Source organism: Manacus candei, unplaced genomic scaffold (assembly GCF_025592945.1).
Source record: "Manacus candei isolate 608988 ecotype Guabito, Panama unplaced genomic scaffold, ASM2559294v1 h1tg000008l, whole genome shotgun sequence".
In the NCBI taxonomy this organism is placed as follows: domain Eukaryota; kingdom Metazoa; phylum Chordata; class Aves; order Passeriformes; family Pipridae; genus Manacus; species Manacus candei.
Window position 1 is genome coordinate 5997202 of NW_026138056.1, and position 25810 is coordinate 6023011.

General features: G+C 42.1%; 1 protein-coding gene across 1 annotated transcript in view; it reads left to right on the plus strand.

The window, feature by feature from the left end:
- Positions 1-11784: 11784 nt before the first annotated feature.
- APCDD1 (APC down-regulated 1) overlaps positions 11785-25810 on the plus strand; it is a 28515-nt gene continuing 14489 nt past the window's right edge. The window contains exons 1-3 of the mRNA XM_051773586.1: positions 11785-12169; positions 21429-21612; positions 23319-23850. Coding sequence (XP_051629546.1) covers positions 12112-12169; positions 21429-21612; positions 23319-23850 — 774 coding nt within the window. The 5' untranslated portion in view covers positions 11785-12111. The remainder of the gene's footprint in view (positions 12170-21428; positions 21613-23318; positions 23851-25810) is intronic.

Consider the following 25810-nt stretch of genomic DNA (forward strand, 5'->3'; position numbering starts at 1 on the left):
GAAAAACAGCAATTCTGTACTTTGATTGTTTAGTCTGTGTGGTTGAGGGAACATGAGAGTAGGGATAGGAGGGTAAGCATTGGAAGCCTAGTGCAGTTCATTTGGATTCATAACGATGTTAAAGGACCCCCACCTGCATGTGTAGACCAGTATGGTATACATTTATGTCTCTGCTCTTCTGAAAGCTTCTATTCATGTTTGTTTCCTCTATATCTGTACATCTAAAAGGTCCAGGACCTGGTCCAACATAATTGCATCCACAACCTTGTGTGGAAGACTGAATAGCCTTACTCCTAGAGTCTCAGAAGCTTCACTAAGAGCTCAGAGCAGCTTATAAATTGTGATCTTTCCAAGGCCCCAAGTAGGATGCAACAAACTATGCAAAAGAAGATGTACAAAGTGGGAATGGCTGCAAGATTCCCTTTGCCTCGCTGAGCCTATTTGCAAAAGGCAAATGGCACACTGCATTGACACCCAACCTGCCCCACTCTGGGATGCCCACAGAACTAGATCACAAAGGGATTGTTCCAGATGCATAAATATATCCTCTACTCACCGGGAAACAGAACTGAACAGAATCTGGAATCATTTCAATCTAAGAAGCAAGAATGTCTTGTACACACAACAGTGCTGAGCATCTCAGAGACCTGGGTACCAAGACCTGACTGTAAGACCTGGGACAAATAATGTAGATTATTTTTAAATGCTCACTAATTTTTATTCTTTGGATGGATGTCACATTTTTCTGCCTGTTCAGTAAATATTTCTTAAAGATACTTGCTTTCCCTGTAAAAGAAGGACTACGATCCCCAGATCCCCTGTTCTAGCCCCAGGACCCTTCACTAGGTTCACAGGCAGCATTTTCTGATAAGTAAGGTGAAATTTTTCTCTTGCATTTAACAGAAGTGGTGACAAACTAATAATTTCTTGCTGAAGTGTTTAAAAATGTATTTCACCTTAAAGGAGGGAGACAGCTAACACAGCTCAGAAAATTATGAGCCACTGGAAACAACAGATTACCATAGAGAACGTTACGCAAACTTAACAACTGCAATTCAGGAGAAATCTTTGCTTAAGTTCAACAGATCCTTTAGCTTCAGTTTCTGAATGTACGTAATGAGATTTTTTGAGTTGAAATACTTATAAAAACTTATGTGGGTTAATGTTCACTGAATGCAGATACAGCCTGCAAAAATTTCTTACAATGCCAGGGCCTTTCCAAACAGATGTTTCATTTTAGTTTTACAAAACCAAGCTGTTTAATCTTGTGACACAATCTACAGTTCAGACATAAAAGGATTTGGCATAGATACATATATATATATGTAAGTATGGATTCGTGTATACATATACACATATATATATATATCTCAACACATATCAGAACAGATATATATTTAGGACATACTTTAAGTATCTTAACACTAATATTCATATGCAGAAGAGAAATAGTAACAGGAGAATACAATACAGTTGGTATGATAAAGTGTACCCCATTCTACTTAACATGTCTTCAGATGCAGCAATTTACTTAGTGTCCTTCACATGCAGATAAATATATCTTTACAACTAGTTTGTAAAATTTTTCTTATTAGCACATCTGTCTAAGTGTTAACTGTCACCAAATCTCTGAGGTGCTACTTCCCTATATTTTTATAAGAAAATATCGTTTTGCCTATGAATGTTTTGAATTGTCTTTGTTCTGTCAAATGTCTAAGGCTATTTAGCTAAATCATGGTTTCTTCAACTTCTGCAACAAGTGACTGCAGTGTTAATTAAAGCCCTTCCGTTAAACAAGAGGTCAGGTTAGACCAGGGGTCCATTAGTGTTATCATCACAGAGAGAAAAAGGACCCCAAGCACTTACAACATAAAGTCGAGGTATGAAAAGAGAGTGGAGGTATGAAAGCAGAAGATTCCACTCTTAAAGTCTATGTTACACTGCTGCAATACAGGCAAATTTCCTTGAATTGTCAGTGAGCCCCCATTCCCACTCTCAATACTCATACATTCTTGGAGGCAAGATGCAAAGCCTCCAAAACATTAAAACTTAAGACTTTGAAAACGAACACTTAAAGCCATTTCAGACCCCAAACAGATCTGAACTAGCATCAAGGAGGCATAAAAGTGGGTTAAAGAAACACAGTTGTTCACTTAACATAAAAGATTAAAATGTTGGCATTGCTGTCTAAAACTGACATTTGTACTGAGAATTTTTCATTCCATGTCAAATGTGACAAATTTTAAATGCAGCCCACCACAACTCATGCTCAAGCCTGACCTATTGCCACTTCTGCAACAGAAGTAGTGCTTTTAACTTTTGTATATACAGACAAACACCAACACAACAACAGAGAAAGCTGATAACAGGACCTCCTTTCTCTTGCAAACAAACACCCCAAGAATATTTCTCTGCTGTTCCACCATATTAGACATGATCAAAAATTTATACAACAGCCTCAGGGAACATCCCCTCCTTTCCTTTTTGTGGGAATGAATCTCCTTCCCTACTTGCAAATTATTTTAGAAGCATTTAATTTGTGGATATTTAAATTTTTCATCAGCACACCTTTCAAAGTGAGATTCTGATAAGTTTTGCAAGAAATAAGTATGCCTGGAAGATTTATGATTAAGCCCACAGAAATTAAATGAGATAACCAGCATAATGCTAGTTCATGGTTGAGCTAGTACTGGAACTTGAGAGTCCTGCTTCTGAGTTCTCTGATGTTAGATTGTGTGGATTTGAAAAGATAGACATCTTGGACTCCCAGAGGAAAGTTCTCCAGACGAAATCAATCACTGTCAGAAGTGGGTGAGATTCCACTGAAGTCATGCCAGGGGCGAGTTGAGCAATTCATCTTCAAAGAAGTTCATTGCATCTTATCTCCAGGAAGATATTAATGGTATTAATGGCACATTTATGCAATGTAAGTTTCAACATGCAAATTATTAAGAAATTTCTTTTAGTTGTTTGCACTTGCTTTCAGAGTGAACTATAAAGGGCTTGTTACTAGCTCTACAATCTACCTCACTTCTGTTGAAATGAGAGGTGAAACTCTCACTGACTGCAGGAGAAAAGTTCTGAACTGTATAAACCTAGACATAACCTGGAACAACATAGTTGGTAGAGGTTTGCTGGAAAATTGGAAAAAACCAACAACAACAACAAAGTAAAAGGATAAATATTGTCATTATCACAGAATCACAGAATAGGAAAGGTTGGAAGGGACAAGACAAGGTTGGAAGGACACAGTGGGTCATCTGGGTCAGCAAAAATTAGGTTAATTGCCATCCTTTATTTGAGGATACAATATTCCTGGGATACAAGCTATCCGGCTTATCACACTATGAAGCATCCCCAGTGCTTATATCTAGGGCATTTTGCCAGTGATTAAGGAATGCATAGCTCTTCAGAGCAAACTTCTGTACTGTTAAGATGCCCAAAACCAAGCATAAGCACGTAAAATAAAGTTTGGGGAGTTCATAAACACCTACAGACTCATGTCAGACAGTAACAAGATTGAGTAACAAGAGTTTGGCAATGACCAACCCTGAAAGCATGTGAGCAATCAAACTGCATTTCTCTCAAGTTTTTGATTTCCCAATCTTGATGTTCAAGTGAGGAGAGAGTCTGAGAGCAGTGGAGCACACTGCAGAGGGCCCTTTGCATCCAACCATCTGTACTCCTCTTCCCCTTCCCCTGTATTCCTCAGAGGTGTTAGCCCATAGGAATGCGGACCCTGTTGTGGTGGCATCTCCACACTACTGTCAATTTTCATAAAATACAATTATAAAAATATACAGTAGCTAGATCAAGACAAACCATGTTTTACACTCTGTGAGAGAAGTGTTAACTCTATCCACTGCTTGGGTTTCTCTGTGCCCACTATGGAAGAATGAAAGTCCACAAGGTATATCTGAAATGACCTGAGGAATTTGTAGGAACTTCACCCCTTCCTCTTCCTTCCAAACAGCTCCATTCATCACAGGCAGCTTGCTCCCATTTCACACACAATAATGGTCAGAAGGAAACTCTTTTCCCCAGACATGCATCAATGTGGAGTCACAGACCGCTGCTTTCTCTGACCACATTGGCTTCCAGATCTGAGAGAGCAGAGACCAAAGTGAAAGCAGCAGCAGCAGCTGTCTGCCCCTTTATTCACAATGGAGGCAACCTTTGCAGAAGTCTCCTTTAAAAATATCTCAGGGAGTTTACCCCACTTGCATGATGAGCAGAGAGCTCAGACAATTACTACCAAATGTACTTTTTCTTCCTGTAACGTGATAGGGAACACTTCAGTAATTAAAGAGCAGGCTGAAGGGGATATTTTTAGTAACTTGATAGCTTTACAATTGCTGAATTATCTGCCAGGAGTAAGTTGCACACACGTGTGGTTATAATAGGAGTACTGCGATTATTCCAATGGGAAAAACAGTTCCACGGGTCACCCGCGCACGGGGTGTTTATTTGTTTGTACATGTGTCTGGCAGAAAAAGAGCGATGCAAGGGTCACAGCTAGTGGATGGGATAGGGATAAAGGGCTTCTGCACTGCTGTTATCCCTCCCATTGCAGGAAGAAAAGGTACCTCTATGTGCTGTTTGACACAAGTTAATTGCAACTTTGTCCAAACATAAAAGGCAGGACAGGAGGTATGAGGTATGACCAGGGAAGTGACTGTACCTCTGTACTCAGCACTGGTGAGGCTGCATCTTGAATGCTATGTCCAGTTCTTGGCCCATCACTACAAGAAAAACACTGAGGTGCAGGAGCAAGTCCAGAGAAGGGCAACATAGCTGGTGAAATGTGTGGAGAATAAATCCTGCGAGGAGTAGCTGAGGGAGCTGGGATTCATGAGCCTGGAGAAGAGAAGGCTCAGGGAAGACCATGTCACTCTCTACAATTCCCTGAAAGGAGGATATAGCAAGTTGGGGATCAGTCTCTTCTCTCAGGCAGCCAGTGACAGGATGAGAGGGCATAAATAGCCTCAACCTGCACCATCGGAGTTTCAGGTTGAACATCAGGAAGAACTTCTTCATGGAAAAGGTTGTTAAGCATTGGAATGGACTGCCCTGAGAGGAGTCACCATCCCTGGAGGTGTTAGAAACAACTCGACACGGCACGTGGTGCCATGGTCTAGTTCACAAGGTAGTGTTTGGTCAAAGGTTGGACTCGATGATCTTAGAGGTCTTTTCCAACCTTAAATGACTCTGTGATTCTGTGATCCTCTGGACATAGAAACCATGCAACTGCTTGGCACTGTTTATTACAGCCAAAGATGCAAAAGGGGACACAGCAGCCCTCTGTTACTCTGAGCAGTTACTCACTAGCTGTTTTCTAGACCTTAAATATCATCAGCCACACAAAACACAGACATGTCTTACAACACCATGGCTGTTATATTTCTACTTCTTGTTCCAAGCACAGAAACAGGAGAGGAAAGAAATGAGACAATTCATCTGGTCGGTATCTTTCCTTTCCTTCTTCTCTACTCTTTTTATTACCTACAACTGTATTTCAGCAACTGCTCTGAGAAACTTGGAGCTTCTCTCCAGGAAGCTGCTGGTAATATTTTCTAAGCAGATAGCAGTTTCCCTACAAAACCTGGCAGCTTTTAGATAGCCTAGAGAACACCTTACAACTGCAGACAGGATTGTCTGGGAAGGTTGCAGTTTAATTCAGGTAGTCAGCAAGCTGGTTGGCTGTGTATGGACTTGAAGAGCATATGCATGGATAATGCACTAACCAGATGTTTCACAGATTTTAGGCATATAGAACATAGACAAATTTTATGCCATTCTATCTGTGAGTCAACTCCTACCTTAAGTTACAGTTCATACTGTATAAGCATTGCTTTTAGTTTCCCTAACAGTGGGAAAAAAGAACAAATCTATGGATAACTTCATGAACTGAGGCCCTGAGAAACCAAGTGGCTTGCACTGTCCTGGCATATCAAAACAGAGCAGAGGTTTGTCCCTGGCCTCTGTTCCACACTGGCTGTTGAGACTATACATGGTAACTCTCCAAGACCTCTTGTTGCTCTTTTTTTTGTCCCTTCTCCTTATTTTCAAACTACGTGGGAAAACATATGTTTTTATATTTTTTTGAAGCCAATTGTGCCACTGGTGGCCACAATGGCACCTTCATTGTGTCATTGCTGAAAGATGTTGGTTAGCCCCCTTTGGGAATGAGCTTTGATAAAATGGACTTGTGCTTGAACATATGAGTGGTTTTGAGAGCAAGGACCCTGAGCCTAAAATTCGGTGAATGTTTTGAACAAAAGTCAGCTTCCTAATGAACAAAGAAAAAATGCTTGCAGTGTGGGTACGTTTGAGATACCTGCAGAATGCCAAGACTGTAATTCAAGATCAAGACTGAAAGAAGCTTCTGTAATATCAGAGTGAGAAAAAACCAACCTTAGCACAAGAATGAGACTGGATACAAGCCAGCCAAAGGGCCACTACAAAAATCCAGGGGTACTGTGAGACAGGGTCATACTTTCAACTTCTGTTTGGTCATCTGTGTATCTAAGGCACATTACAAGAGACCCACCACCAAATACAAACACTGAACAAAACCATGAGAGAAAATTTCCCACCTGCTCCCTCAAGGCAACACTCAAGTTCCATCTGGTCCAGCTGGCCACTCAGGTCAGATGCTGTGAGAAGGGCAGGAGAGCTTCCTCTTCTCCTCACTGGGGAATGGCTCTAACAGGGCTGCCTAGAACAGGTTCAGTTTCCTACTCTTTGTCCCTCCCCTGCTGCAGAACTTTACCAAGTGAAACAAAGACCACTGGCAGTGATCTGTGAGGGATGAAAATCCCATTTCCCCAAGGATGTTATTAACCTGGAGAAGCATTGGCCCCAAAAGGACTACCCGAATAATATAAACTAAGAAAGTAGCTCCCAGGTGCATTAGACGCTACTTGAGACTCTTACACAAGTTTAGCAGGTCATGTTACTCCATTTTTCAGTTTGGATATGAAATCTGCTTCTTTGGATAGTTTATAAATAATTGCCAGAACTTCCATTTTCTCTAAGAAATTAATCAAAATCAAAGTTTAATTTCACTCTGAGAAAATACAAGCAGTAATGAACAACACTCTACGTATGTTTAAACTTTTCCAGAAGTTTTCTTTTTTCTTCAGTGATGGAAATCATCCTTTCTCTGACTGATTACACAGCACTGCAAAGCAAAATATATGAAGGGCATTTTTGCCCAGACTACAAGAGATTTTCAATCTGCTGGTTTAGCTATGTGAAGCGGTTTGCTCTTTTTTAAGTCACAACATCAGAGAGCCACTGCGCAAACAATAGAAGGCATAAACAACATTTATGGAGGCATTTTTACCACACTCATTTCCATGGTACTGGAGTGCCAGGAATGGATGGCAAAGCTGGAGAGGGTTAGGATGGCTGCCCATACATATGTTGGATGAAGAAATACCTTCAGCCCCTGTTTGCTGTGCTTCCAGATGAATGCCATCAGCACACAAGTACTAGCTGCTCCAGCTGGTGTTTTCAACAGCCTTATCCGTGGCCTGGTCCAGCCCTTGCTACAGTCAATGGCAAGACCCCCAAGCTCACTGGGAGCTGGACCTGGCCCTAAATCTCTGGTTGCAGCAACAGCACCATGAAATTGTTCATGCTTGCAGTAAAGTAATTCTACACAGAGACAATCAAATGACAAACACATTTTAAATGCTGGAAACAAGTGGAGAAACAAGAAGGAGAGAGCTTATTTTGTGGAAAGCCATTTGCTTTGTGTGAATTATTTACATCTTTCTTTGATTTTCTTTTCTGGGATGGCCCAAGCTCTTCAGGGTCTACTCTGATGTCATTTTATAACTTTATTTCCACCTACTTCTCAAACGAGTCTAGGAAAACTGAAAAAAAAAACCTCCAGATAACGACCTCATCTTTGTGAAACCAGCAAGTCTATTCTAGCAGGTGGGCTCCGTATTTGCCTCTGTGCATGCATGTCTCTGTATGTATCTGAAAAGAAGAGGGGGAAAAGAACCTACCTTGACAATGGCCACAATAACTTCATTTTTACTATGCTTGGTCTATATTTTCTATGTTTGTTACTAGATAACAGGACTTCATTTTATTGTGTCTTAAATAACTACAATGAATTCATTTACAAAATATACTTCTCAGACTAGTTATCTAGCTAAAAAAAGGAAAAGCAATAAAGGATAGACCCCTGCAGCAAACTCTACCATCTCAGAGCCATGGTTTGCAGGAGAGCATTACCACAGGTACATGCCTGAGAAAACTAAACCCAGATTCGACATCCTTTAAAACAATCATAAAATTCCATTGGCTTCAGTATCTGTACCAAAGATCAAATCTCTGGTAGGGGCAAGTGAAATAGTCCGCACAATCTGGGACACAAACAGCTAGGAAATATTGCCAAAGGTTCCTTCAATTACTCTTTTAACAAAGAATAAGAAAAATATCAGCAACTTAAACAACTTACTCTAAATATATAAAACTAATAGAGGAAGTAATGGATAAACCTGCTATACCCCCATAAACTAATCCAAATTAAAAGGAGAAACAAACCAATCACCATTTGTTTTACATCACAAAAAAGATTAACTTCTCCCTCTAGCAGCTGAAGACAAAACAAGTAGCCACATAGTGACTATTTCTATGTATCGGACAGGCTCCAAGCTCATCTTGCAGAACCTAACTCAAGCTGGATATGCAGGAAAACTTCTCTCCAAATCATCCTTTATTTTGATTAATTTGTCATGGACAATTCACAAACAGAAATCTGACAGATGCTTGCTTCTTTGAGAATTAGCCACTCTGCTCCTGTCCAATAAATCTTTGCGCCCCGCTCCTTTGACTTATTCAAAAGAACATACTGCCTTTTTTAAAACATAATGTAGCCATTAGCAAATCATAGCTGTGCTGCCCCATCTCATTCTTCTCCATAGCATAAAGTGTCCCAAATGCCTTCTGCCTCCATTCTTTCCCATCCCCTCTCTCTTTTAAATATCTTTCACTACCAGATTGGCATTGGCAGCCAGCCAACCAGTCAGCACTTTAGTTAGACAAGTGCTATGCTGATATGCCTAGATCTTTGAAGTGTCACACAACAAGTCCAACAAGTTAGTTTTCTTCCTATTTTAATACTTTTTGCAGAGGGCCCCAGCCACAAAATACATTTCCCATCAGGTTTGGGTTTTTTTCAACACAGCTCCTTTCTGTGCAAACTTCTGCTGACAACTTCCTTTTTGAAATGCTTTGACCTCTACGGTATTTTTGAAAATACGGCTGAGAGATGCCTTTGTAAATGATATTACATTATACCTACATTAAGTATACACCCCAGGAGCCCAAGTTCAGAAAGTCATGGTTGGATTGGTTAATACACTTTTTAATGAGCACTGATGTGACATGCTGCTTAGATCAAAGTGCAAAGAGCTGTTATTTGTCACTGCTTCCCATTACAGCACATTCTGAACACGGGCATGGTAATGAAACAAGTAGGACTGACGATATTTAAAAAAAATATCATACATCAGGCTGAAAAAACCCATATCCTCAAAATAACAAAAATAAGAAAAAAGAATACAAGTAAAAGACAAAGTGTCATTTTTAGCAAGTTGTTTCATGTCTGAGCTCACTGGGTATTGTTTTCATTTTATTTTATTATCACATCTGAAGCTGCACTGATAGTAAATCACAAGTGGAGCCTAATTTACCAAGTTGTCCAGTGGAGAAGTCATTGCCCTTTCCTCTTATGAAAAGCTGTTTGTTATGCTACCATGGGGGCTGTCACTTCCCAGGGGAGAAACCACGAGCATCTGAGATAACTGACTTTTGGGAGAAATGATTTTTTCAGGCGATCCCCAGCCTCATCTTTTTGCAGATAATTATGTTGCTTGATCTGCAGATGGTAAAACAGAAAAAGCCTCTCCTTTCAGATGTTGCTGCTTTTATACAATTATACTTTTACACAATTATACTTCAAAACTACTAGCCCTTCATTAGTGCTCACAGTGACACTGGCCTACCTTTTATATTTAGGTAAATAGCAGGTGAACTACATTAAGATACGCACATGCCATATTACCTGTATGCCTGCCAAACATGTGAGACTCTTTAGGCTGACTTCTTCCACCAGGCAGGACTCCCTAGCAATAATCTGGTGCTCACGACCAACAACAGGGCAATCTGCTTTCCCATACACACTGCCTTTCCCTGTTCCTTATAATGTCCATTTGCACACTCTTTTTTATGTCACTGATAACCCTGACAGGAATTTCTCTTAGGAGAGGCAACTGGCACATGCAGATCTGAAGCACATCATGGGTCCTCATAATTCAGAAACACAGATGCTTGTACTGCATTTTGAGTGAACACTGTTGTTTTTCTTGCTCACCGCATTCACTTACTGAACCTGCAGATGAAGAAAAACTACTTGTGTGTCTCTGCCACTGTAGGACTGTTACAAGTGGCAAAATCAGAATTTTGCCCTGGATTAGTCCTGACAGCAGGCAGGTGTATACACAATGCTTTTTTCCTAATGCACTGCATCTATGGCATGAATCACCTCCCTTCACACACCCGCCTCACAAACACCTCTGTGGCATCTACAGGAATGGGCTGATGATGAGCAAGCAATGTGGGGTAAGGATATTTCTACAGCCTTATCCAGTGTTAATTAACTATATTCATAGACATCTGTTTCTTGAAGGATGTTGCTTTTCTCTGTCCACTTCTATCCAGGTCACTGAGAGGATATCTGATCACTACAGGCTTGTACAGACCGCCACCAAGTGCTCCGGAAACCATCCTTTCTGGCTTGAAAGACATTTGTGTGAAGGCACAAGCGCAACACTGAGAATCCAAGGCACCAGAGCGCTAACTCTGACTCATCGCTTATGTGTTTCTGTCTCAGTCTTCTCCCAATGTAAGTGAGGAAGAAGTTTATTCTTCCCTCTCAAGAGAGTTGGAAGGAATCAACATTGTTTGTATTTCTTTTTAAGCACACAGCGTGTAAACACTTTAGCTCAGTTAAGCTGTTCAAAACTCAGTAATGTTGATTTTCTCAAAATTTCCTCCAATTTGTTACACATTCCTTGCCATAAGGCCCTACAACTGAGCCCACGAGACCAAACACAAGCTGGAAAACATGATGTCCCTGTCCAGAGGGTATCACTAATGAAAGCCCTGTGCTTAAACTCAGGCACATGAGTCACTCACATGTACATTGAGTACATGAGTGTTTGCATGACCAGGGCCTAAGACTAGACAAAAAAGCAAAACTAATCAACAGACATGGGGAAAAGCGCGCAGGAGAGTGCAGCACTTGACATCCATTTTTAGCTTTTAAAATGCCTGATTTACGTGGAAAGCAGCAACCACACAAAGGTTTCCTTTCGAAAAGAGGACGCACACGAACTTTCTTTCCCTCCAGCTTACGGTCGCGGCGGCAAAGACTCGCTTCGCACGGCTAAGGAAGCGGGATTTCGGCCCCGGGAGCCGCAGCCCCGTCGGCACCTCCCAGCCGACAGCCGCGGAAGGACCAGCCACATCCAGCCCCCTCTCCCACCGGCGCTCTCCAGCACCCTGCGGGCGCATCCCACCCACCGCCCGATTGCACAGCCCTCGGGATGCCCGGTGCCCGCTCCGTCCCGTTCCCTCCGGCAGGTCCCGAGCGTCCCTTCCCCCGCCGTGAGAGCACAGCCTGAGGCGCCCGTCAACCCAGCGGCGGAGACACCCCCGCCCCGCCCCGGGAGGAGTCCCCACCTCCCGGCCACTCCTCCTCCTCCTGTTGGAAGGGGAAATATGAAGCGGAGCCGTCGTAGCGCTACGCGGAGAAGAGTGGGGACGCGGCGGCGGAGCAGCGAGCATCTCTGGGCACCGAGCGGCGGCCGAGCCGGAGCCCTGCCGGGTCGGAGGCGGCGGCGTGCGGGGCGGAAGCCCTGAGGAGGGGGAGCGGCGGCGGCGCCCGGCCCCGGAGGGTGGTCGGCGGCCCCCGGCCCCGCCAGCCGCCTGCCCCCCAGCGCCGGGCCGGGGGCTGCCCGCGGCGGCGCTGAGGCGCGGGCGGCGCGGCGGGAGGTGGCGGCGGCCGGAGCGCTGCGAGGCGGGGAGATGTCCGCCCCGTACGGCTGCCTGATGCGGTACCTGTTCCCAGCCCTGCTGCTGCACGGTGAGTGCGGGGCGGCTGCCTGCGGGTCTCGGCCCATGGGGTGGCCCGAAAAGCCGGCTGGGTTGCGAGGTTGCCCCAAAACCTCGCTGGGGCAGAAGGTCGCGGGTGGGTGCGCTTTCCCGTCGTGGCCGTGAGCACTTGGTCCCATCTGCTCGGCACGGGGAGCAGACAGGACCTGTCTCCTGACAGAGGAGCAGTCTGTGTGGATGGCGAGGCGGGCAGAGACCTCGGTGGCTCTGCCTGCAGCGCTGTGCTGGCGGGACCCCCGCGCAGCGGAGCGGCGGCCGACCGAGGTGGGTAAAGCCGCGCCTAAAGAGCCCCGCTCCGAAGTGAGTGTCGGCGAATTGTGTTGCACGCCTGTGACTGCTTGGATGGAGCAGCTGGTCCGGGCGCCTCACACACAGTTTCTTTACTCGCCTCCGGGCAAGGGCTGGCTCCAGGGAGCTTCGCCGAGACGCCCTGCGGGGTCCGCGTTCCACCGCTTCTTGAGAAGAGATCTTTTGCCATGGAGGTATTATCTGGGAAGCCTCCGGCAGCAGAGTGTGCCAGCCGCCGGGTCTTATGCCCAACTAAAATTGTTTTGCTGCAGAGCACAGAGACTCCGGGTGTTATTGCACACAGTCCCACTTTGACAGTCTCTCAGTTTAGCCCTGGACTGACATCTCTGAAACTGCACAGAAGGCAAAATTTTACTGAGAAAAGTCAGCCTGTTTAAACTTAAAAGTTCAGCTTGTAAATCGATTTTTATGCACTTATATAACCCATCTTTCCAGAAACTTGTTCTTCAAGAGGAACTTTTGAAAAGGAGGCTGTTTAATAAGCTGCTTAGGTATGTCTAACATTTGGCAGCCAGATTTGAAAAACCTGGGTGCGATATCGTTCTGAAAGTGTGACTCAAGCTACTCAGTTATAGCATTGTTTTGAAGAGTGTTCCTAATTCTGAAGTCCTTTGTAGCATCCAGCATTCTTCAGTTAAATTTCTTAGGACCTCAAACTTGTAAAAACAGGATTTTTTTTTTAACTGTTAAAATGCAAGTGACCTACATGGAATCAGTGGGATATCTGTGAGCTGGGGTAAGGATTTCAAAGCTGTTCCTGGGGTTGATTTCGTGGGGCAAGGATTCTCTCTCTCTATGTTTGTACAAGTGCTAAGCACACAGATGATATTTAATAAATAATAAAGAGCATGGGCTTCTGATGGTGTATTTTGTTTTGAGAAAGAAAGAGGAGGAGACTCTGTTCCCCAGGAGGGGATTTTATACCCTTCTCACAGCTCAGCTATGAAATATGGAGAGTGCAGAAACATGTTTAGCTGATCCAGACCTGACAGGATGCCAGAGGTGTTCTTTAAAACTCTGTGATCTGAGATGTAGAATTTGAAATGGGAGGTTTGAAGTTAGAGGGTAAAGAGAGGAGGTGTAATTACAGGGTTGGACTCTCTGGCTCATCTGCTTGGAATTACAGAGCAGAGCTGAACCCTGGCTGGAGCAGGAAACAAATCAGGGCCAGTGATCAGATCAAAACAGCAGCTGCCAAAAGAGGATGAAGAAGGAAAATCATCTATTTCTTCCATCTGCAGTTATGTTTCACCAAATAACATAAACCTGAGTTCTTGTAGGAATATATAACTCTCCACCTTGTATATAAAGACAAATACCTTGTTAATGTAGCAGTGCACAGTTTTGATCAGAGTTGCAAGTGTTTGGAAACTACCGTGCTCTTACAAACTTGGAAAAATATATCAGTGGCATATAATGCACTGAAATGTAGTGCATGTAAATGTATTTACCCTGTCAGTTTTAACTTGGTCAAGAGCTTTTCTTTCCATGCCATGGAGTCAATAGAAGCATCCTTGGGTCAGCGGCTAGCCCGAATTGGTAATATGTAAGAATAACCACCAATCCCAGGGAATTGCAGTGTTAAGCCTCTTTACAGCATGTGATGTTTTTCTTTTTTGCATTTCTATTGCATGTGGCAATTTAAGGGTTAAAATTGAGTGAGTATGGGTGGGTGTTTAAGGATTTTTAGGGCTTAAAGCTTTGCAAAGCAAGTTAAAATGTCCTGTAAGGCTAAAGCTTCTGCTTTCATTACATTAAGAAATGCCTTCTTTAACATCACTGAATCAAAATTGGAAAAAGTTGTCCTCATTTGTCAAAAACCTGTATGGTGTCATTAAAAAAAAAAAAAAGGTTTGCAGCTGGAAGTTGTCCATTATCACTGTTTTCTTTGCTTAGACGAAAAGCCGCAGAAGTTTCAGATGTCAAACACTAAGATCATTCAGCTCCAGAAAACCTGATTAATAAGAGCTATGTTCAAGTGAATTCAAAACAAATTTGGCTAATTTCTTTTGTAAATGTAAACTTTTTTATTACAAATGCAGATGCTAAAAAGAAACTTTAGTCTATTTCCAATTATGCTACTCTTAGAGTAATGAATTAGAAACTTTAAAACAATTAGGTGATAACATCATGGAAATGGTACTAATAAAGATTATGAAGACAAGACTGATGGGCTTTTCAGAGCAAAACTTTGTGCTTTTAAAAGTTCTCTGGCAATATTGTTTAAGTTAGTTACATAGAAGTGTTTTATTTCAAAACCTTTTCAGGAAAGTAATAAGTAAATACATCAGAAGATATAAATACCCATAGCTATAAAATGAACATATACTGTACTCAGTGCAAAAGGCATATGTGATCTGCTCCCTCAGTTAAATAACACATTTCAAAATCTGGAAGACAATAAAGAGAAAGACTTCTAGTGTTTGCAGAGAGAGTTATAAGATGGACTCAATTTTGTTCCCAATTTTGTCAGTGGAAACTCTTTCACTCATCTTTGTAGCTTGACCGGGGGCTAAAAGTGGCAAGATGTAGATGTCATCAACAGCAAGGGTAATTTTTTTGTGTTTTGTAGGGTGTCTGTAGGAAGTAGGCTGCCATGTGATGAGGCCCAAAACTAGCCTCAACCACGCTGAAGGCAAATACCTTTAGCTAGTCAAATCAAGGGTAATATTTTATTATTGAGATGATGCTTTAAGCAAGGCTGATAGAGGGTAGGACTATATGTAGTGAGGATTATTAGCGTTGTCTTTACTCAGGCACAAGTCCCATTGAAGTTAGGGGCAGTTCTGGAATAAATCCCAGTGCCAGGGTGTGGGTGGAGGACAGGGCAGATGTTTCTGACAGATGTTTCTTTCAAAGAGGGCAAGGCCAAACTACCATTGATATTGAACTGCACTGACATCCCAGCACTGCACCCACTCATGTTGGTGGCAGAGTTCCCACTGCCCTGAAGGGAGGTGAGCTTTAACCCTTCAGGGTTTCATAAACAAGCCCACACTCTAGGCAGTGCTGTTTCACCCTGTGTGGGTAGCAGCAGCCATCCTAAAGAGCTTCAGCTAAGCAGAGGTTATGGGCTGTGTAACTGGTGCTTGGTTCTCTGACCTCTTCCAAGATGGGGCATTGAGTAAGGACTGAGCTATAGGGTAACAGGGGACTCTATGATGGGCCTTTCAGGTTTGGGGGGAGTTACCTTTTAGCTGTACCTTCTAAACATACTTTAGATCTCTCCTCAGAATCTTACATGCTCTGAAACATTCAATTTGTGTCTCTTTGGAAGCGTTATGTGGAAACTCTGTATTCACAAGAGAGGCAACAGATACATGTGAAAGGAAGTCATTGTCCTGTTTGCTTCCATGGCCATAAAACCCGGCTTTCCTTTCCCAACCCTTTTGTTTGTAGTTGCTAATTTAGGTCCCAGTCCTTCAAGGACTCTTTGAAGTTTCAAGTGCAGGGAAAACACTGGTAAACACAGATCAGGGCTTGGTAACAGGACATTATATTCTCCATGGCAATTATGTAAGTTTACTGTAGCTAAAGGGCTGTCATGGGCATTATCTAACACTACCCCACATCAAGAAAGAGCATAATCCAAATGTCTGTTTATTTAATTGTGCAGGGCAACTGCCCAGATAAGGAGAGCTATAAAGTTAATCCAGCCAATTATTCTTTATCTGTTGTAAGGTTTTTCAAGTTTCAGACAAGTTCTAACTTGAAAAGAGATTGCTGCAGGAGTAAAGCATGAATGTTAAAATGTTTCTATCAGAGATGAAGCTATCGCACATTTTGAATTTGTGCTATCACTCAAGGTTTTTTAATTCATAATAAAATTGTGTTTGTATTTACATTACTAGAAATTAAAAGAAAAAAAGAAAGAAAGAAAGAAAGAAAGAAAGAAAGGTGAAGTGGTTCCTGCAGAGCAATTCCAGCCTAAATCCAGGTTTGAATCCTACTTTCAGGTAACATATGTTCTCCCATTTAGCGAAGGATGAACCTGCTGAACACCTGGTAGTTTTGAAACTGGTTTGAAGTGCTACACTTGGACATGTTTGAAGCCATGGCTTAGATTCTGGTAGAGGTGTTCATTAAACTGATAAAATCTAAACAGGTTAATATTTAAGATTATTTGCCTTATACTTTAGCAGTCTGGCATAGCTGTGAACAGAATTTGACCAAGGTATTTAGGCATGAATTAAATTAAAACTATTTGTGTTCAAGCACAACTCTGCTTGAACTCAATGTTATCTTTGTTGCAATTGTATTTGCATACTATTTTGCATACTATTTTAAAGAAAACCTAAACATCTATTCTAGCAGCTTGCAGTTTTTTGCAGAAATGTTGGCGGAAAGCTTTGCTGTAACCATTTTTGAAACACGTTTGGGTAATGGGCTGCCAACAGATTGCCCTTTTAAGATTTGTATTTTACTCGCGGCTATGTGCAGAAATCTTTGAAGAACTTGGAAGTAACCTATCTTCCCTTAACAATTATTTATATCTTCGATGGTTGTTCCCACATCAGATAGAGGTTTATAAGCGAACCTGAGAGCCTGAAGCCCTCTGTCTGATGTGGTGCGTGCTCCTATCCATGTCTTAACCGGAGAGGCAGCTGTACAGACCTCCACTTTCCCACTCAGATGGATGTTGCATTCTTCCCCTGTAAAGTGTGATCTGTGAGGGCCTGGGCATGGATCCCCAGTGAGCTGTAGCACTTCTCATGCTGTATTCAATTAGTTTAATGCTAAAGCTGTGACCTACACTGCTAGAGCTTGATTTTGAAAGAGAAGCTGGATATCAGCTCATCATAAAATCGTTTTATTTTGCTTTGTTTTTCTACCTGGCATTTCTGATGGATTCTGGAATTTTCCTTTTCCTTTTGGACTTGATCCTTTGTGAAAACAGACACTATGGAGTGGGTGATACAATCGTATGGTCTCTGGTTGTGGTCTAACTAAAATGAGAGCCAACCACAGGCTTCATGAAATTATTGCTGTTGGTCTCGTGCAGAGATTTGTTTGTTTGTTTGTTTGAAGTCTGTCACACTTCTGAGTAATTTTATGGTGTGTGGATTTTGTTTGCTTTTTTTTTTAACAAGTGGGTAAGATTCCTTCATAACACACAAAAATTTAAACAGTCAGTCAGAGTCTGAGATATTCTCAGTTGAGTCTGAGATGCTCAGTCATGGACATACTGAAACCTACCATCTGTCAGTGCTGTAGGGAATAGCGGACTTGGATCTTCTTGAATGAAAGTAATGGCTCCAACTATGTTGCAACTGCATCTATGCTCCAAAGTGGGCTTCTAAAGACTCATGAAATCCTTTTCCCAGTTTCGTGAATGGCTGTTTTAACGCTGAGTCTTCCAGCGATGTCCCATTTAACATGGCCAAATGGATCTTTTAAAATTAGTGACATCATCCCTGCAGGACCTAATTTTTGCAGAACAAAACCTCGTGTGCACTGCCAAGGATGGAGCAGGGGGACACTGCTCTGCTTCTGAGCACCTGTTGCGAGGAAAAACACAGGAAGATGGTGTTTGGTTTACTGCTCTGTGTGGGAAGCATATCGCCGGTCTTGTGTTTGATCTGCAGATGGCACAAGAGGAAGTTGCGTCTCCTTTGTGTGGTAGTTATATCTACAGGCATATGTCAGTAATTACAAAAGTGTGGAAATGATTACTTTGTAAGGAAGTAAATTAACTATTTCCTTGCCCTAGCAAGGCAAACATAGGTAAAGGTCACATAGCTGTCTCTTAATTTTACACTGTATTTCATATTCTGATATTTGGGTCCTGTTGATGTGATGTTGCTTAACATTATTTAGAGCAGCCCAGAGGAGAAAGACTTGAGGGTCTTGGTTGATGAGAAGCTCAATATGTCTTGGGAATGCGTGCTTGCAGCCCAGAATGCCAAATGTATCCTGGGCTGCATCAAAAGCAGCATGGCCAGCAGGTTGAGGGAGGTGATTCTGCCCTTCTACTCTGCTCTGGTGAGACCCCACCTCAAGTACTGTGTCCGGCTCTGGGTTCCCCAACAGAAGAAGGACATGGACCTGTTGGAACGAGTCCAGAGGAGAGCCAAGAAGATAATCAGAGGGTTGGAGCACCTCTCCTATGAACACAGGCTAAGAGAGCTGGGGTTGTTCAGCCTGGAGAAGAGAAGGCCCTGCTCTAGTAGCATGTGTCCCTGCCCATGGTCGGGGGGTTTGGAACTGAATAAACTTTGTCTCTTCCAACTCAAACCATTCTATGATTCTCCGTGTGTGTTTTCTACATCTCTCCTTCTGTCTCTGCAGCCTTCATTATGTTCTTATGCCGGTCTTGATTACATAAACTTGTTCTTGCCTTCATTTGTCATAGTTGGATGGACAGAGTCCCAAACAAATACCCCCTTTTCAGGTACAGGTCTCTAGGGCTATTGATGCAAATCTCCCTTCCGTTCACTGGTTGCAGTTTATCATTTGCAAGTTGCAGACAGAACTATGTACATGTAACATGAAAAGCTGGGACACAATTGCTTTTTGAGCTTTATCAAAGAGAAGACAGTGTATAATACCACATAAAGTTTAACTCCTTTTCAAAAACTCCTTCTTTTCATTATTTCCGTCAGGGACTAATTGAGAATGTCTAATGTGGCCACTGTGTTTTCTTCTTTGATATGAGCACATATAAGATGCTATCCTCCTACAGAAGGATTTTTACTTGAAGAAATTAAATGCCCAAGTATGCTTACATGAGTAAATCATTTCTATTCACGTATTCATGAATCATATGACATGAGCTAGGCAAAATAAAACTGCATAAAAGCAAGTAGTATAATAAATATACCTTGGAAATAGTCACTTGAACAATTTCAAAATCTCCTCTTGGTGGCAGATTTCAAATACTTAACAACTTCAAGAGGAAATGTAAATTTTCAGTCTTTTCCAATATGAGAAAATGTATCTGCAGGAGACATCCTGTTGAAAGTTAGCACTGGTGGCTACAACTTCTACCAGGTACCTTGCAGGCAGTGTCAATTTTGATCCAAAAGATGCTCTGAGCCTGGGTAGTCAGCTCAAGCAGAGCATTACCCTACCTTGGCCATACCATTTCTGATGCTGCTTTACCATTTCTGGCTGCAGAATAGGAGTGGTTCGGTGCTAACATGAGTGACTCTGCTCAGCAATGTGGAAATACCTGAGAAGCCTTGACTTCCAGAAAGGGAGAAATACTGACCCCCTGAAAATCAAGCTTCTTGGAAGGGCATCTCAGATGGCATGCTCAGATATCAAAGCAACCCTAGTATTTATTACCCTTTAGAAAGCAAGGCCATAAATCCTCATTCACATCGAAGAATTGTTTGTAACCTGCAACAAAGCTACCAGATTTTCCAGTAGACTTTGTGAGGTTGTATTCATTAATCTCATTAAATCTTGGAATCATTTGGGGGTGAGCACTGTTTAGATTCAGGTATTTATTGTATTCTTTCTGATTGTTCTTTACCCTGTCTACTGGATAAGTCCTTGACTCTGTTTAGCTTAGGAATTGCCATTTTTAAATGGTTGACATGTATTTATATTTTTAGCAATGCCGTTTTCCCAGGTGTTACCCAAGTTTGTTCTGGAAGATCTAAGACCTAGCCAACAATGAATCACTGACACCTGTTTTTTTGTGGGGTTTTTTTTGGAGTAGGAAATGGCAAAGGTTTATGACAGTGCCTACTTAACACCAAATAATACTGATTTTTTTTTTTTTTGTAATTTCTGTAGTGATGCTGCACACTGCCCAAGCATTTGCCCAAGTGTTACATGGGGTCTGGGACATAAAGTGTAGGATCCTGTCTTAGGTGGCTCGGCACGGTGTAGGGTTGCACCACACACTGATGATACCCAACTGTGCAATTTTTGAGCCTGGTCATCTAAAAAGGCACTAGATAAGATGGGCATCAATCCCAGACTCTGCCCCTGAGAGTATGTTTCAGCAAGACATCCCTTTCCTGAGATGGCTGCCCAAACTTCCCAGGCACTCAACGAACTGCCCCATCCACCCCATATACATTTTCTAGCCCTCTTTGGTAGTCATATTCCTTCTGGCAATGTAACACATTTTCCAACACTTTATGTAAGGTTTGTCACCTTTTAACCCCTAGAGGTATGTTTTTCTTTTGATCCATGTTTTCAAACATATCTAAGATCAGGCTGTGCCTAAAAGAGTAAAGACACATTCCTTTTCAAGCTATGTATTCATTTTGTTCAATTAATATTGCGTAGAGAGCGTGCTGGCGGGTTTTGCATGTATACATTACTAGAAACCAAAATTACCGTGTGCTGGAGATAAAGTTAGCTTCTGAAATTCTTTTTCCCCTTTAAAATAAAAATAGCAGAATCTGCCTTTAATTGACCACCTAAGACATCACAGAGGCTTCCTGTGTGCAGAGGCTTTGCTTTTAATATCTGTTTTCCCTTGACTTTTAAGAGTAGTCTTTATTTGCAAGTTTATTATAGAAGCGTTCAAATTAGAGGTGGGCTGAAACCGCAAAGTTTATGTCCTGAAACCGCAAAGTTTATGTCCGGACCTGGATGCAACTTTCTAAGAGTTTGAAGGTCCGGGTTTTTGATTGTTCTGACCAGAGATTACAGAGGTGTCTATAAAATTCATTTTCAGAGCCACATCTCCTGGGTGTGGAAACACAACACTTTGCTCAAGCTCTTTTCCCTAGTGTATTTCGTAAAGCAGATTTATGTAGTGGAATATTAGTGGTCTGACAGAAAGGGAGAGCTTCCTGTGAGTTTTTTTCAGACGAGAAAAATAAATGTAAACAGTATTTGTCCAGAAACTTAAAAACGCGAACAAATGTTGTTCAACTCAAGATGTTCACAGTCTTTTTTATCATGTTGAAGCCCTTCTCAGCAGGGTCTAATGATATCATTTACACTTTCTATCACAGGGCTGGGAGAAGGTTCTGCTCTTCTTCACCCAGACAGCAGGTCCCACCCTCGGTCCTTGGAGAAGAGTGCGTGGAGGGCTTTCAAGGAGTCACAGTGTCATCACATGCTGAAACACCTTCACAATGGAGCTCGGATCACTGTGCAGATGCCTCCCAATATTGAGGGCCACTGGGTCTCTACTGGGTAAGGAAAGATAAAACAAGATGCTGGAGATGGGGAAGAGAAGAGGGTGAAGGAACAGAGAGGGAAGGGTGAATATTCCCACTTTAAGCAGCAGGGGCAATACTTTCTTTAATATGGTGATGCTCTAAATTCCAGATGCTCTCTATATGGTTATGCATAAAAGGAGAAGGAGTAGCATTATGTACATTAGAATAGCGTGCTATAAAGCTGTCTTGATGAATCAATTTATAATCTGGATTTTAAACAGCATGCTGTGAAATATCTTTAAATCGCTCTTTGAATAGGAAGAAGCCTACTAACTTGTCAAAGTGAATGCTTATTCAAACATAACATTGTACTGTATTTGTCTACATGCATTAGATCCATTGAATGAGTATTTGTTTCCAGAGCATGTGTCTAGCACAGGTTTTATTAGCAAAAGAAAATTAAGAAGCTGTATTTCGCTAGTTCTATAACTCTTTACACATGATGACTTGTAATTGAGAGAACCATTTTGCTTCCTGTGTCTCAGCAGACAATATTCACATCCTCATTTGAAGTGACTTGTAGTAGGAAAGACTGGGGGTTTTTTAACAGAGTGTATTTCAGGATGAGAGGAAATGGTTGCACCAGGGAAGGTTTAGATTAGATATTAGGAAAAAGTTCTTCACTGTAAGGGTATTCAGGCACTGGAATAGGCTACTCAGGGAAGTGGGGGAGTCACTGTCTCTGGAAGAGTTCAAAAGGCATGTGAATGTGGCCCTTGGAATGTGGTTTGATGGTGAACATGGCAGTGCTGGATTAATGGTTGGACTCAATGGTCTTAGAGGTATTTTCCAACCTCAGTGATTCTATGAATCTATTTATGTTAAGCACTGTAGAGATGACAAAGGGAACAAGTCTGAAGGCACAAAAGGGCTTTCTACAGGAAGTGGAATTTAACTGCTATTTACACCTTCAGAAAAAAAAAAAGAAGAAAAAACCAAACCAAACAAAAAACAAAACAAAAAACCAACCAAACAAAAACCAAACAAACAAAAACTAAAAACAAAACAAACAAAACCAAACAAAAACAAACAAAAAACCAAACAAAAAAAGCAAACAAAAACAAACAAACAAACAAAAAAAAAGCCGTGAATATAGCATGATCCAAATTCAAGCCAGGTAGAAGTTTTGCATTAACATCAGAAGTTTGCATTAGCTGCCAGCCCTGTTGAATGTTTGAGTGGGAAAGCTGAGGACATGATCCTACATGTCCTCAGCAGACCAGAGCTCATGGAACTCACACTGAGAAGCTTCTACTGCAGCTTAGAAGCCAGTTCTTTGTTCTATTCCATGGACATACAACACTTCACTTTCTGATGTTATCAGTCATTCTGCTAAATCTACCACGCAAAAGAGGGGAATAGATGTTTAAAAGGCTGCTACTTTTTTCAGTGAAGAATTGATTCACATGGTGGTCCTAAACAAAAAGAAAAAGCAAAACATGATTCGAAGTATTTAAACCTAGAAGATAAAGCCTTTAGATATGATCACATTAATAACAGCAGAGGGAATTGTTGATTAATCAGCAGGCCACAGACGACTAGTTCCTATTTACTCCCATTCATGCCAGGGGGGCATTAGCACCCAGGTGTCTCTGGGTCCGGGTCTTGTTGCCTGTAGTGTACATGATGTGCCACCTTGCTAAAATTTTGTTTCCACACTTTCTTTCTTTCTTCCCACAGCTGCGAAGTTCGAGCAGGCCCAGAGTTCATCACAAGATCTTACAGGTTCTACCACAATAATACTTTCAAGGCCTACCAGTTCTATTATGGTGGCAATCGCTGCACAAACCCCATCTACACGTTAGTTATACGTGGCAAAATACGCCTCCGGCAGGCGTCCTGGATCATCCGAGGGGGCACTGAAGCTGACTATCAGCTACGCAACGTACAGATCATATGCCACAGCGAAGCAGTAGCCAAAAGATTAAGCGAGTTGGTGAACCACACGTGTCCTGGATTTATCCCAGAAGACAGCCCCTGGGAGCAGGATGTGAGTTACGATTTGCTGAGAGAAGAGAATGGCTGTGAATGCACCAAAGCTCTGAATTTTGCCATGCACGAACTCCAGCTGATCCGTGTGGAGAAGCAGTACCTGCACCACAATTTAGACCACCTTGTGGAGGAGCTATTCCTTGGAGACATTCACACTGATGCTGCTCAGAGGAGGTACTATCGGCCCTCTAGTTATCAACCTCCCCTTCAAAATGCCAAGGTAAGTGTGTGTGTGTGTATATATGCCCTCTTTTTGAGATACTGGTGGCAAAGCCCAAATTACTTCTGAGTAGTGTAACCTAAAATGTAGATGTGCTTATATATAAGCACATATAAGTGGTCCGTTGCAGCCTTACACTTAACAAAAGATCACAGAACTTATTTTGTGAGAATAGGAACTTTGCTGTGGTTTATGTGACTGCATCAAATATGCAAAAAAGTAGTCTGGTGAACTGAGGCCAATAAGGCCACTCTGAAGATGGAATCAAAAACTTGTAGGCAGAGATTGGAGTGGTTGGCCAGAACCGTGGCTGTAGGCTAGCAGCTGAGAAGAAGGTTTCATACAGAGCTGAGAAAGGAGAAGAGGAACAGGCATCAGTGGATGCTTGTATAGCTGTGGGAGTGCCAGGGAGAGAGGAAATTGAATTCCATCAGCATATGAAGGTTGGGTGATCCATAACCTGAAGAGGAGAAGAGGAAATTGGAAGGGGCAGCATGAAGGGTAAAAAACTAGTGGGCTGTGCAGGTCAGGGATCCAGATACAGGCATACACATTAATAAAATGAAAAACAGGTGAATTTTGAATGGGGCTCTAATTCCATTTGATAATTCAGTTTTCAGAGGGGCCTCAAAGTGCCCTCCACTTCACTGGGAAGTGATCGGCCCATAGTGAGCTAAATACAACTCAAACAGGAGGAGTAGACACTGATGGCCTATAACAGGAAGGCTGTCTATAGATCTTTCCTGGTGACATTTCAAAGGCAGGCAGCAATTGGAACCACATTGCCAGGTACCACTGCCACCAGCTGGGCGCTGCCACAGCATCACTTCCAGCTAATGCGTTACCACCATTTTTAATCACCTAGTCACGAATGGTTCAAAAATCAGCTACAGCTTGTCAGCAATAGCAGGAAACACAACAGGGGAAGGAAGAGTTTTGATGAAAAAGCCTTGGCTTTCCATTCAAAACCATGGGTTGTGTCTGCCTCCTGTGAATATCAAATTTTAATAGTTCAGGACCTTTTGTGATCTGCCTTTATTAATTGTTTTATAGCCTGGCCTAGATATCATTTTAATCTACAGTCAACTGTGTTTGTGTATCAAAACTGTTGTCATTTCTATCATTCTTATGCTCTCTTCAAATGACCACAGGCAAATTTAAATTTTCTTTTTAAATCTATTTATCTTCCCAAAATAGAGAGTTTCAGGAGCAGCAGATGAACCACAACACAATCCTCATCAAAATTTTGATTTTCTTTAATTAATTAAACAAGCACATCGACTCACTTTACTTGTTTGGGAGTGAGGGTTCTTTGCTAAATCTCTTCCTTGAAGGTATCTGCTGATAGAAATTTTCAGACACCAGCTATATTGTATCTGTTCTAGAAAATATTGTGCATCTTTTTCTGACCACATGAACAGAGACAAAATCTTGATTTAATTCACTGTAGCTGAGTATTTTTTTCTGGTCTAATCTACTTGTCTTATTATGGGCTGACAGATAACATAGTAAATGCCTACACTTCCACCTTGTAGTAATTTCATTACAGTCAGAACAGTCCAATATACTCTCAGCCAGCTTTATGAAATTAAGCTTGTTGTCCAGGTCCGCTGTAATTTTAGGACAAACTGGTGATGATTCTCCTGCCTGTCTATTCTGCTACTGTAACATCTTTTTTTCCCTCTGAAATATAGCCCCTTTAAAATACAATTCTCAAATTTAAGGGATCAAATCTTGCATAAGAGGCCTGTTTCTTTGGACAGGTTAGCTAAATAAACAATGAGAGCACTGATGCTCTCATTTATGTTTACAAATCCCAATATTTCAGGCACGATCCAATCCATTCTGACATGAGTGGGTGACACCTCTATGTGGAAGAAAAGAGGAGGTTCAGCCTGCCTGCCTGAGTCACCTTACACACTGCTATCCTGCAGCCCCACATGTCCAGATGGTCCCAAGC